At 37.9% G+C, this 12759-nt stretch overlaps 1 protein-coding gene across 1 annotated transcript; it reads right to left on the bottom strand.

The window, feature by feature from the left end:
- Positions 1-427: 427 nt before the first annotated feature.
- On the bottom strand, positions 428-12151 carry tmem230a (transmembrane protein 230a). The gene is made up of 4 exons (XM_022217196.2): positions 12023-12151; positions 7566-7683; positions 5377-5499; positions 428-1425 (listed from the first exon to the last, which is right to left on the bottom strand). The coding sequence occupies exons 2-4, from the start codon at positions 7665-7667 to the stop codon at positions 1285-1287; spliced, it is 366 nt and encodes a 121-aa protein (XP_022072888.1). The 5' UTR covers positions 7668-7683; positions 12023-12151; the 3' UTR covers positions 428-1284.
- Between the last annotated feature and the right edge of the window lie 608 nt (positions 12152-12759).

Here is a 12759-nt window from a genome sequence, read left to right on the forward strand (position 1 = left end):
TGCTGATTTAATAAGTGTTTGTTTGTGCAGGCAGAGGATCAAATGTCTTTTTTCTCGCCTTTAATCCCCTGATGGCATCCAGCTTAGTGGTAACCACAAGAGGGTGTCCTTTACCTGATGTTGGTGGCCAAACAAGCAGGCAAGTTCCACTTGTTGGACGCGAGTCCTATTTTTTTATATATATTTTTTGTGGCAAATATGATGGAAAAAAAGGTGGTTTCTGAGCACATGAATAGAGATAAACGCTCCATAGAGTATTCATAAAAGCAGATTATGAATAAAACTGTTCCTAGTATAGCCCATAATATCGATATTATTTCTGAAAAGAAATGTAGCCTTTACTTTTTCTCTGTAAAGTGTTGAAACCACATGACAGAGGTGATTCTGTTTTTTTTTAATTAACAAACATGATGCTTAAACAGCTGGATATGTTCAGTGTTCATTGTATTTATTGCAATAAAACTGCATTTTTTTCAAGACAAGAAAGGAAATCTTTGGTATTCTTTATGAAATGTGTGAGCATCAATAGTAAAGTTTCTTGTTTGAAACCTTACAGAAAGTTTGATTCTTTCAATCTTAAATGCAGTCAATGTCAAGCGATGTAATGCTGTACTCCAAAGTGCACTTCACATTTTTTTTCATTTCACTTTTTATTACATTTTTTGCAATCAAAGCAAATGTATGTAAAAAATACAACTTTCTCAAATATTCCAAAGCGACAGAATATACACCAACAGCAATACTTTATATAGGAAATAATACATTACATTCAAAAATATAACCAGTCTTGATAGTTCAGCAAATGCAACCCTTCAGGAGAAATCTGGCCTCCTCTGTTTCTGATTATATTATATAATAAATTTAAAAGATACATATTTAAGACTCTATAAAACTACTGTGCAAAGAGCACAAAGATTCTCAGTCATGGACTAAATGAAAGGCATCTGCACAGACTTGCTACTTGTTTGAGTTTCATACCAGCAAAATGTTGCAGAAGCAGCTGCTCTTCCACTCATTAAAATGCTCGTTTCACTCCTAATAAAGCTGCAAATATAAAGTCTCTAAGGTCCGCTGAGCTTCTGTGTGGAGTAAAACAGCACAGAGAAGAAAAAAAACATTTAATTTTTTTTTTAATAACAACTATAAAATATCACCAAAACCCCTGCTTGGACATGGCAGCATGGTGACAAGATTGAGCTTTTTGCTACATACATTCAGAAAGTAAACAGCAGGCAACAGTCTCAGGATACACAGTGAGGCGAAAATCAGCAGCTGCCATGCGGCTCAGTCGCCAAAATCTGGGATGTCGTCGTAGGAGTAACCCCGGTAACCTTTGGCGGCGTAGTAGGCAATTCTCAAATGGTAAAACCCGGGAAGGAAAACGAGAATTCCTATGATGATGACAGGAATCGTGCGGTTGGGATCCTGGGAACAGAAAGGAGAGCAAACGAGAATCAAATATTACTTCATTCTGAGGGATTTACAAGCTTTATTTAACATAGATGCATCACAGCTGCTACCATCACCATGTGTAGATACATATCACTGCCTGGAATCCTGTATCTGGGGATGAGGCGCCGGAGGAAGTACCACGGCATTGTACAGAGGACATTAAAGACTAATGCACTCATCACGCTTTAACATTCTTATCTCAGTGCTGCCTGCGAGCGCAACATAAACATCCTGCAAATGAAAAGGGTGTGCAGGAGGCAGGCGAACGTGATGACTTCATTCATCTGCCAGGAGGTCTGGTTTCATGTAAATCAGTCGTTTTACAGGCGAAGGGCAGCTCCAACCAGCAGGGAGCCTCAGTGATGTGTTCAAATTCACCACCAGATGGCAGTCTTGTGCACAGAGTTGCAGCATCTTTTTCATTGAGATTTTGAAAAATGCACTTCTGCTCAGGCCACGGCAACTGGCATCGTTTTAGTCTAATAATGAGGCTTTAAAAGAGTCCGTTTTTCTGCACCTAAATGCACACAAAAGCTTCAGAAAAAAGCCACCAAGTTGACCCTCAGTGATAAACTGAGCGATTTTACTTTCTATTTTCAACATAAAGGCTGATTTTACATGTATCCTTGCACAAAACTGACCCTAGATTCTGCTGATTATATCTGAAAACAGTTTGCATTCCTGCTTTTAAGGCAAAAGGTTAAGTGGGCTCCATTTTCCTTTTCTCTGCTGCTATAATGTGTGTTCAAAATCTCCCTTCACAAGACTGACACAGCTTCAATTCACTGGAAAAATACATAAAGCCCTCAGAAACAAAAGGGAAAAAGATTAAAGCCTATTACTTCAAAGCAAAACTCCTACAACTTCTTGCATTAGAACATGTTTGCTTTCTTTTCCCTCCACTATCTGCTTCAACCTTGTATAATCTTCTGGTATTAGATATGCTATTTTAACTCACGTGGGCTAATTGGCAAGAGCAGCAGACGGCTCAAATACTCTACTGCTGCTTTCATGTCAGATCAAATTTTCTGCAAATACGATCTGCAGACTGAGGAGAGAGAGAAAAAAAAAAACATTGAAGCAAACCTCCTACTGATAATTACAAATATGATACATGCAGCTTGGTTATCTCCCACATGGTGACAGGAATTTAGGAGGCAGAAACCAAAGCAGGGGACGCGGCAAAGTTGGCACTAAAAGCTGCAAAACATCGTTGGGCAAATTTAAACGCACACAAAAAAGCGTTGAGGCCAAAAAAGCAACAGCATAGTGGAAAACTGGCAGTGGGACAGTAAAATGTCAGGATAGCTGCTCAATTACAGCTATTTAAAGGCGAGATTAGCTGCAGCGTGGGTGTTTTAATTGCTGCTTCAGTTGAAATTTTGTAGTGTTGAGTCTCTAAATGTGTGTCAAAAGTAAGGCTGGGTATCATCTGCAATGTATAAGAGGTGCTGACATGTCCTCATGCTACCGACTACCAATAATCATCATGTACCCAAAGCTGGCACTGAATATCTAGTCAGATTTAATTGTTTTATTATCCTCTGATCTAACAGATCCTAGTAAATCATTTTTGAGGCATTTTTCTTGTGCTGTTTACGTTCAGGCAGCACTAACATTTAATTGTTCCACATGAAACTGGAAAAATGTTTTTCTCAGTAGAGCACATTTATGTACGAAAGTAATTTAGGTTTTAAACCCACTAAACCAGGTTTTGTATATGCAGTAGCATCAAAATAATTCAGGAAATGTATCTATGTAAGTTAAAGGAGTACGAGCATCTGTATACTGGAGACATACAAACTTTTATAACTATCTTTGGCTATACTGTATTTGTGTAAGTGATAACACAATCTTCATGGAGGCCACAGTGAAAGTTATGCAATCTGATTCAAAAAAATGACATTTGAGAAAAGACATGAACTAACGTTCAAAAGTTTGGGGTCACCCAGACAATTTCATGTTTTCCATGAAAACACACTTTAATTCATGTGCTAACATAACTGCACAACAGTTTTCTAATCATCAATGAGCCTTTCAACACCATTAGCTAACACAATGTAGCATTAGAACACAGGAGTGATGGTTGCTGGAAATGTTCCTCTGTACCCCTATTCAGATATTCCATTAAAAACCAGTCTTTTCCAGCTACAATAGCCATTTACCACATTTTCATTGGAAAAAAACTGCTTTTCTTTCAAAAATAAGGACATTTCTTTGTGACCCCAAGTGAACAGTAGTGCATATTCTCTTTGTTGCAGAGAGATTCAGATTGACATCACACTGATATCTGTTTGGTAAATATAAAGCTACAGCTGATGAGCTAAGCTAACAACAAAGGCTGCAGAAACATCTAGTTATGTTTTTAGTTTTGATCAATTTTAGCTTTTCTTTTGACTGAACAAAGGACATATAGCATGCTAGTGAGTTTCTGACATGCACTGCTTCCTATTCTAATGTGCAACTAGCTGTGACAGCAACCTTACAAGATCGGACGCAGTAAACGTTCATGTCACTTGTAATGCGACACGTTTGAACTGCATGCAGTCATATTATCGGAGATGCACGACTGACATATTTTGAGTTGTGTGAAGTGATTGAGCTAAGTGTTTCTCCACATTTCAGCACCAATGTTGCTCCAAAAACATCACAGAGGGCAACAGGTTAAATGTCAAAATCATTAAACAATCTCACACCTAGTACAAAGTGAAACCTCTATGAAAGTAAAGTCAGAGTTGACAGGTTGAATTAACAAGACTGTTAAGGACTATAATCCAGACTTTGCTAACAGTTAACAGGAGCTGACTTTTAGTTTGTTGCTTCTGGTGTTTTGTAGTATTGTTTCATCTAGGTTATTTAAATACTTGGAGCATCATGTAGCAGCAAGATCCAGATGAGCACCTATAAAGACAGCTAATTGTACACATTTATGCATGAAACAGCACTAAATTCCTAATTAGTTCTAAATTAAACTGACACAAAGACGGGATCAATTAGCATCTGACAGCAGGTCATACGGGTTACTTTTCTTCACCTCAGATTGGTTTACTGCCACATAGAGTCAGTTTGTAAGCTGCAGATAAAGAGTATAGCTTTAGTCTTTAGTTTATTAGTGCATTAGTATCACTTGTACGTACTGTTGAATCTCACATGTTTGACAAACATCACGCACATACTTTGGGTCCCTATAACGGTCATTTATGGCTGAACATTCACGTAAAAGTGAATGACAGAATGCTGTCACGTTAACAGACTGATGAAGCAAGCAATGCTGCATGTCTTATATCTGACAACTATGTGTTCTGGCAGGCAGACTTTGCCACTTCTCTGCTCAGTATCCTCTTTTCTAACCTAAGCTATGCTAACCAGCTGCAGCTTCACATTTAATATACAGCCATGGAAAATGGCATCAACCTTCACATTTAGCAGACATGAAAGGAAAGAAGCTTATTTCACAGACGACAATGACTATTCTTTCAGCATCCACATGCATTAGAGCTGCAGGCCGTCAGAGGTATTTGGAGTCACATTCTGAACCCGAAAAGACAAAACATAAACACAAAGCTCCTCCGGTCCGTATACAGGAGCAACATGCACGGAGATATATCTTCTAAACAGGATTTACATTGAGAACAGACAGGAGGCAGGCAGCTTAGACAAAAGCAGTTCTGTCACAAATAAATTTCAGGAGACTTATATTCTGGAAACAAGCCTGGCAGGGTATTTACTGTCACTTCTAAGGAACCAAAATATTATGGGGAGAAAGTGACATGCTTAACAATGAGCTTTCTGGCAACAGAAGAAGGGAAAATATTTTAGTCTATATGCTGGAGACACATTACAGCTGCACTTTCTCTTCAGCCAAGAAAAAAAACATGTGGACATGAGACTCATTTATGTAACTTTCCAGTGCATTTAACTCACCGCAACCTCTATGGTTCCTGACAGAAGAAGGGCCCCAAAGATGATCAGCAAGGAGCCAATCAGAAACAGGAATATTGCCAGGGCGATTGCCTTATATGGGACCCTTGGTGGGCTTTTCTTGAACTGTAAAGTGTTAAATTGTTGGACAAAACACAGAGCATTTAGTTTTCTGAGATGGTTTATGTTCAAAACAATAGTAGCCACAGTGCAGCGTAGGGATTATGTTCAGAGAGTAACAATAAAAACAGGGTTATCCCATTTCATATCATCAAGGGCCTTCTGCTCAACCATCTGTGATGTGCTTAATACCTTTTTAATCATAAATTGTGGATATTTAGAGGGTGTCTGTGAAACTTTAGAATGACATACCAAGGAGTTTCCAAGATAATTCTTTTAAAAATTGCCCAAGAATCCATTTTGACCCTATCCGCTTTATCCTCACTAGGGTCACAGGGGGGCTGGAGTCTATCCCAGCTGACTTTGGGCAAAGGCAGGGGACACCCTGGACAGATCACCAGTCTATCACAGAGCTACATATACAGACAAACAACCACACTCACATTCAGACCTATGTCCAATTTAGAATTACCAATTAACCTCAGCATGTTTTTGGACTGTAGGAGGAAGCTGGAAAACCTGGAGAAGACCCATGCACACACAGGGAGAACATGCAAACTCCATGCAGAAAGATCCCAGGAAGGCTGGGACGCAAACCGGGGATCTTCTAGCTGCAAGGCTAAAGTGCTAACCACTACTCCACTGTGCAGCCCTGGTATGAAAACTTCTGACTAGAAACATGTACATGTTTAGTCATGGTTATATTATGTAATATTTTCCTAATTCAGTAATAATTAGCAGAGAAAATACACAAAACTACATGACAAGTTTCCTCCAAAACAAGAACTATGCCAACAAAGTAGGGCTTCTCCAAATAGCAATTTCTGGGCTCCGGATATTCGGGCCCAATTTATGACGAATATCAGAATATTCGGCTTGTCAATGGTGGTGGCGGCACGAGGGTGGTGGTGGTGGTGGCTGGTTGGGAAGTATTCCAAATGTTCAGATCTCAAAAGGAATATTCGGATATCACCACAACGACCAAATACTCTGATATCTGGGGGGGGGGGGGCACTAGCACTATTTATATTTTTGTGGCACAACTTGTCTTGCCCATTTAATAAGGTATGCAAAATCAACAAAAGCAACTTTTTTAAAAAAGATTTGTGACCCAGTATTTCACAAATGTTATATTTAGAACTATTTCACACATATTAAAAAGTATTCTATACATTTTGCTTCAAATACTTGTTGTATGTAGTTATATACAGTTCATAAAACACCTCCTGACTTCTGCATGACAATATTTTTTTTGTTATTTTGTGTTAAAAGACAAGACTACATAACGGCATCAATTTTTTTTTTTACATATTTCAACTTAATCATAACTAGAGATTATTTGATCTACTTGACCAATATTGCAGATTCTAAATCAATGACATGATGAGAAATAACAGTGAAATTTCCAGGCTTTTACCTTTAATAGTTCCTACAGTCAAAAGTCAATGCACAAAAACAAAACTTCTGAAAGCGGGCAATTGAAAATATATATACATTTGTTTAATGCTCAAAAAAGTTCAGACAAATTCAAGTTTTTTGAGCAGAAATAGTTTGAAAACTTTGACCATTTAGATAATTCTTCAATCGTATCAAAATAGATTCTCTACTAAAGCAGCACAGAAAGAGAAAAAACAGCCATGTGGTTCATTCTTTTTCTGGCAGCTAAACAAGCACAGTGCTGTGTAAAAGTTTTTGACCCCAAATTCACCCTGCAACTCTCTCTGGACCCACAGAACATTAATCTAGTCACCATGCAGTCAGTCTGTGGTTACATGAAGACCTTAAAAACTGAGGTGAACCGCTGCTGTTTTAAATGCAAAAGGTAAGCACACTACATATTGAATTTTTCTCTATTCACTGCACTTTGTATGAAAATAGCTGATAAGTAAAAAATATTCACAGCATTAGTTCCAAAAAGTAACCCCACATTACCTGAGAACTTTTGCACGGCACCGTTTAATTAAAGCAGCCTTCAACACTCCTGCAGGAAGTTATTAGTCGGGATGTATCTCAGATTAATTAGCCTGCAGTCGGACTAATTACCAGCGTGCCAACAATCCCTGTTTTCTCACCTGTAAGTCTATGTAACCGTCATCATCAGCAGCCAGCCGTGAATATTTGACCTTGTTGTTGGATATTCCAGCAGCCAGCATGTTGCCTCTACTTGCCTTCATTATGGCACCGGAGCTCCTTGAACAAAAAAAAAAAAAAAAAAGAAGTGAGGAGAGGTAATCATCCAAAAAAAAGCTTTGCAATTATCTGGCATTTTTCAACTGGAGGTTTTAAGGAAGAGCACCGATCAACCACAACTATATAACCACTGATAGCCGAAGCGAGAAACATTAATCATCTACTTAAAGTGCAAAGTTCTGCGGGGAAATTTTGCATTCTGGCATTTTTGTGGATGTTACATGTCTTCCTACACAATATTTTATAAGTTGCATTAATGCTGTGGCTGATTAACTATATGATGTTTTGAGTTCAGCCCCTTTTTTGACATTGCAACCTCACAAAACTAGTTTATTTAGCGAGTCTGGCTGATGAATGTGCACTGATAGGACCGCCTATCTGCAAAACTTGGCTCTGACAGTTGCAGATGTGCATTACATGAATTCATTACATACCCGAGATGAATCATTGCATATTTAAAGTTATTTTTACATAAGACATATTTATCTGTAAAATATGAGCACAATATGGTTGCTGATTCCACTGTGGCATTATTGATGCACCACACTGACGCTAACTGCTGCTCTCTGGAAAGCATGCTGTCTCTGTTTTGCTAGCAAGCGTGGAGGGGGTGATTAACGCCACCACAATCAGGAAATTTTAGTCGATGATTAATTGCCACACAAACAATTAACAATTTAAACTGTTCTTTTGAATTTGCTGATCATTTTATGTCTCTGTTAGGTTTAGATTAGTGGCATTAGCGCCTGTTGCTACCAACTTATTTTACTGAAAATCCAACAAATTGTCTTCCTTATGTTATTGGGTTTTCTCCTCATGATTTAATTTGGCTGGAAACCAAAATAAGTGGAGTTGTGGTGCTCTGTTTTTCAACATAATCCATGCTGATAATGTCAATAGATGCTCATCAAAATGCAGACGGTTGAATATTAGAAGTTCAGCCTCTCGAGAAATGCAGTTGGTGCTATTAAATCATAGCAAAGGGGGAAGAAATAGAGATTGATTGAAACATGGCACTGCTAATATACAGGGGAATGGAAAAAAGTATGGAAAATGATTAAGTAGTTATGTAATAATTGTGACAAGCCTATGAACGACGTTGTCCAATTAATCATAGTTTTAATTTTCTAAAACTACCATTAATATATCAGAATCTTATTTTTTAATCTGTCAAACTTTAGACTGAAGATCACAAATAAGAAGCTGCTAAACTGTAAAATCAACACGACGGATAAGAAACACTTTGCCAAACACAGTAAGTCCCCTTATCCTTATCACCGGGCTGGAGCGAGATTTGAAAGCAAAAATCGACACATTTACTCCTGTCTAATTAAAACCGCAAATTAGAGAGTGAATAACAGAGTCTGGTCTTTGCACAGGGACTTCAAAGGTAGAAAAGGTTAAAGAGAGCCATTTGCTTTTGATTGAACTAGTGAAATAAACACCTGATAAAGGAAGGAACATTTTTACTTCCATGCTCATATCTAAGTGTTTCTGCTCATTGATTTATAACGCTGTGAGACACAGAGGCCCGATGCATCCAGAAATATTAAAAGACAGCAACCGGAGTACAGTGTAATCAATAACTGAGAATCTACTGTCACATTGTCTAACAATGTGCATGCTGTGAGCAAAACCAAGTTTTGAAAAACCTTTGAAAAGGCAACCCGAGTAAGAAGACTGAGAGGTGATTTAGCAGAATACACTCAGTCCATGTTTTCATTTCCACTGTGTCACTTCTGCTTGTGACTCAGAGGAACAGAGAGTTTAAGCCAACATTCGACACAACTTTCCAGTTAATATTCATTCGGGGGCCAAGGTCGCCGCTTGGCTCTGTTTAAAGCGTTCATTAGTGAAATGAGACGTCTGCAGAGAGGCTTGGGGAACCTCTGATTCTCCTGTTTTTCTACAGAATGTGTTCTTTTTTTTGTTGTTGTCACAAACGCTGCCTATAACAAAGACTCGGTGAATCATTTGCTTCTTAAGATCTGCTTCCAGCGACAAATCACTTCAAATGAAGTTTCTATAGAGAGGAATTTATACCAATCTCCTGATGCAGCATCCGCACAGACACAGAAAGAATGAAAGCACCAATCTGCCCTGCAGGGACCGAAAGAAGTATGACTACACATGCGATCTGATTTCCCATGATCTTCCTTAAGGCCTAAGTTGTGTTTATGTTTGAGACTTTGTGTGTCCTTGCACTCGCACTAACCCGAACCCCCTCCCTCTGAAAAAACTAAATCCGTGAATAAAAGCTGTTGTTATTGCTTTAACAGTGTGGAGGAGCTTTCAGAAACATGCTCTTATTTTTGTTGACAGCTGTCACGTCAACTTGCTGAAAAGCCTCAGTGGAAAGGAAAGCTCCAGGTTGCAGTTATTGTGAGTATTTTCCGCAGCGGGGGGAAGTTGTGGATTTAGCTGAAATGGAGATAATTGTTTTATGTGAAGACAATTCCTGGATGTCACCTTCTAACATCTAAGAAAAACATATGAGGCTTTGCATTTGTGATGAATGTGGGAGTATTTATTAGTATTCATGCAAACTGGTTTCAGAGGGGGAGACAGAACCTTTAGTGAAAAAAACACATTCAGATTTAGATTGTTTGATGACCTATTGATTTTTTGTTTGCTTGTTTTGTTGCAGGATTCTACACTGAAACGCTTCCATGAAAGTTTAAAAGATCATTTTAGATGAATAAAACAACATGCAAGTTAAAAAATTGAACTGAAAAAATATCTAAGATTTGTTGCTTTTCTTAAGGAGGGTTGTAATGAAGCAAACTGGATTCATGATGCAGTATTTATTGGCTGTTCTAGTTCCCTAAAAGACTACACTAAAACTATACTGTAGTTCAGAGGACGGTTTGAAGCAGCATTTTAGACGGATAAAAGAACATAAAAGTTACAAAAAATTAAACTTAACAAAAGATTAGAAATTTTCTGTATTTCTAAGGACAGCTGTAATGAGGTAAAATGGATTTATAATGCAATTTTTTTTTAATTGACTAGTCTGGTTCCCTAAAGCACCAAAAGACTACATTACAACTGTATCAAGGAAGTTCAGGGGATGATTTAAAGCATTTCAGACAAATATAATAATATGTAAGTTATATAAAAGAAAGCTTCAGGAAAGCCCGAGATTTTTAGCTTTTCTGGAGGAGGATTGTCATGAGGTAGACTGTATTTACAATGCAATATTTCAATAATTTGGGCTATTTTGATCTATTTACCACTAAATCCTCATTAGGGTCGCACAGGGGCTGTAGCCTATCCCAGCTGACTTGGGGCGAGGGCAGGGGACAGGTCGCCAGTCTGTCGCAGGGCCACATATACAGACAAAAAAAAAAAAAATCATACTCATATTCACACCTCCAGGCAACTTAGAATAATCGCTAACCTCAACATATTTTTGGATCGTGGGAGGAAGCCGGAGTACCTGGAGAAAACCCACGCATGCACAGGGAGAACATGCAAACTGCATGCAGAAAGATCCTGGGAAGAACAGGATGCAGACGGATCTTCTACCTGCAAGGCGAAAGTGCTAACCACCATGCACTGTGCAGCCCTAGCATTATTATTTCTAGTATAATATATAGCTTTTATTTACTGTACTACGAGTGCCATCAATATTTTTTATCCTCAGTTATGGGGATAAAGTTAGTATTTTAGGTGAAGAATTTCAGGCAAATAAAAGATATACCATTTATAAAGGCAGAATTTAACTAAATATAACATATAGGGGAAATGCTGAGATTTTCAGCACAGTATTGGTTATTAAGATTATTATCTCAAGCTGTTCTTTATTGTTCTTTAGTGCTTCTAAGGAGGGTTGTAATGAGGTAGACTAGATTTAAGACCTTGGCTATGACGATTCCTGAAAAAGAAATGCTGTTATTCTTTCGAGTGATATTCACAGCTTTACATAATGAACTTTAGTATTGTTTTTTTTTTCAGAAAGAAAATGATTTGTTTGTCCTCTGCAGAAGGCTAAGCTAGCATTTTGACAATCCTCCACTTATCTATACGATCTGAAATCACTGTTCGTGAGGCTAATTCCTGAGAATAAACTATGCATGCACGTTTAAACAGTCATATCTGCACACAACTTGTTTGTTAGTATTAACACACCAGACAACAAGTTAAAATAAAGCTATTATCTTCCATTTTAACAGCTACTTTAACCTGCTTTGGTTGCTCGAAGGCAATAAGTTAGCTTGCGTTTACTAATTAGCTGGAGCATTAGCTTCGCAGGAGTTATGCTATTTAAAGCTACCCAACGTAAACTGACGTACGTATTATTTCTCCACTGTGCTTCTTCTCTTTGTTCGCTTCTTACCTTTACCTGAGGTGTATTGAAACACCCCAAATGTCTACTTGTATCTCAAACAGCCGCTCAGCGTTGCCACATCGACATTGTTGTCATTCATTAAAACCTACGTCAACTTCCTTATTTTGGTCAGCACAGCGCCTGCGCACAGGGATCTGCTCCTGAGAAAGTTTATTTAAGGCTCCAAGTTGCTCATTTATGATGTAGGCTGGTTAAAATGAGCTAATTATCAGTGACGTGAAGAAAAGGAAATCCAGATTTTTTAACTTAGGTGACAATATTAATTCAGCAGTGTTAGAACATTAATTTACAAATTAATTAGAATCAGCTTTATTGATATATGTACACACACAAGGGCAAAAAATCAATATGAGTGTTAACTTATCATGTACAGCCACTAATATGAGTAAAAGAGAATCAGAAAATTGCAAATAGTACAGATTTACACAATTATGATTTCCTTCACCTCTAAATTTACCTCTGTGAGTATGTCCTCCTCCTATAAAAACCTTCACCTCTCCTGTTTCAATGTATTCTATTGGAGAGGTGACTGACCCTCCTGTTGTGTTTGTTTCTCAGTAACAGCAATGATGTTCCTGGGTCAGTTTGATCCCAATAAACAGTGTTTATATCTCATTATTAACTCCCTTGCTAACCATATCAATCAATATTTAATGCAGTGTTGTTCTTTACCTCTTATCAATGAGGATAATTCAGTTGTTTACATGACATTGATTTTTTATTAT

This window comes from Acanthochromis polyacanthus, chromosome 18 (assembly GCF_021347895.1).
Source record: "Acanthochromis polyacanthus isolate Apoly-LR-REF ecotype Palm Island chromosome 18, KAUST_Apoly_ChrSc, whole genome shotgun sequence".
NCBI lineage: Eukaryota > Metazoa > Chordata > Actinopteri > Pomacentridae > Acanthochromis > Acanthochromis polyacanthus.

Excerpts from the sequence above, each read along its gene's own strand:
- tmem230a (XM_022217196.2), bottom strand. The coding sequence starts at position 7,667 with ATGAAGGCAAGTAGAGGCAACATGCTGGCTGCTGGAATATCCAACAAC. Across the intron at positions 5,500-7,565 it reads ACGGTTACATAGACTTACAG|TTCAAGAAAAGCCCACCAAG; the intron begins GTGAGAAAACAG and ends AACACTTTACAG. Across the intron at positions 1,426-5,376 it reads CAGGAACCATAGAGGTTGCG|GATCCCAACCGCACGATTCC; the intron begins GTGAGTTAAATG and ends TTCTGTTCCCAG.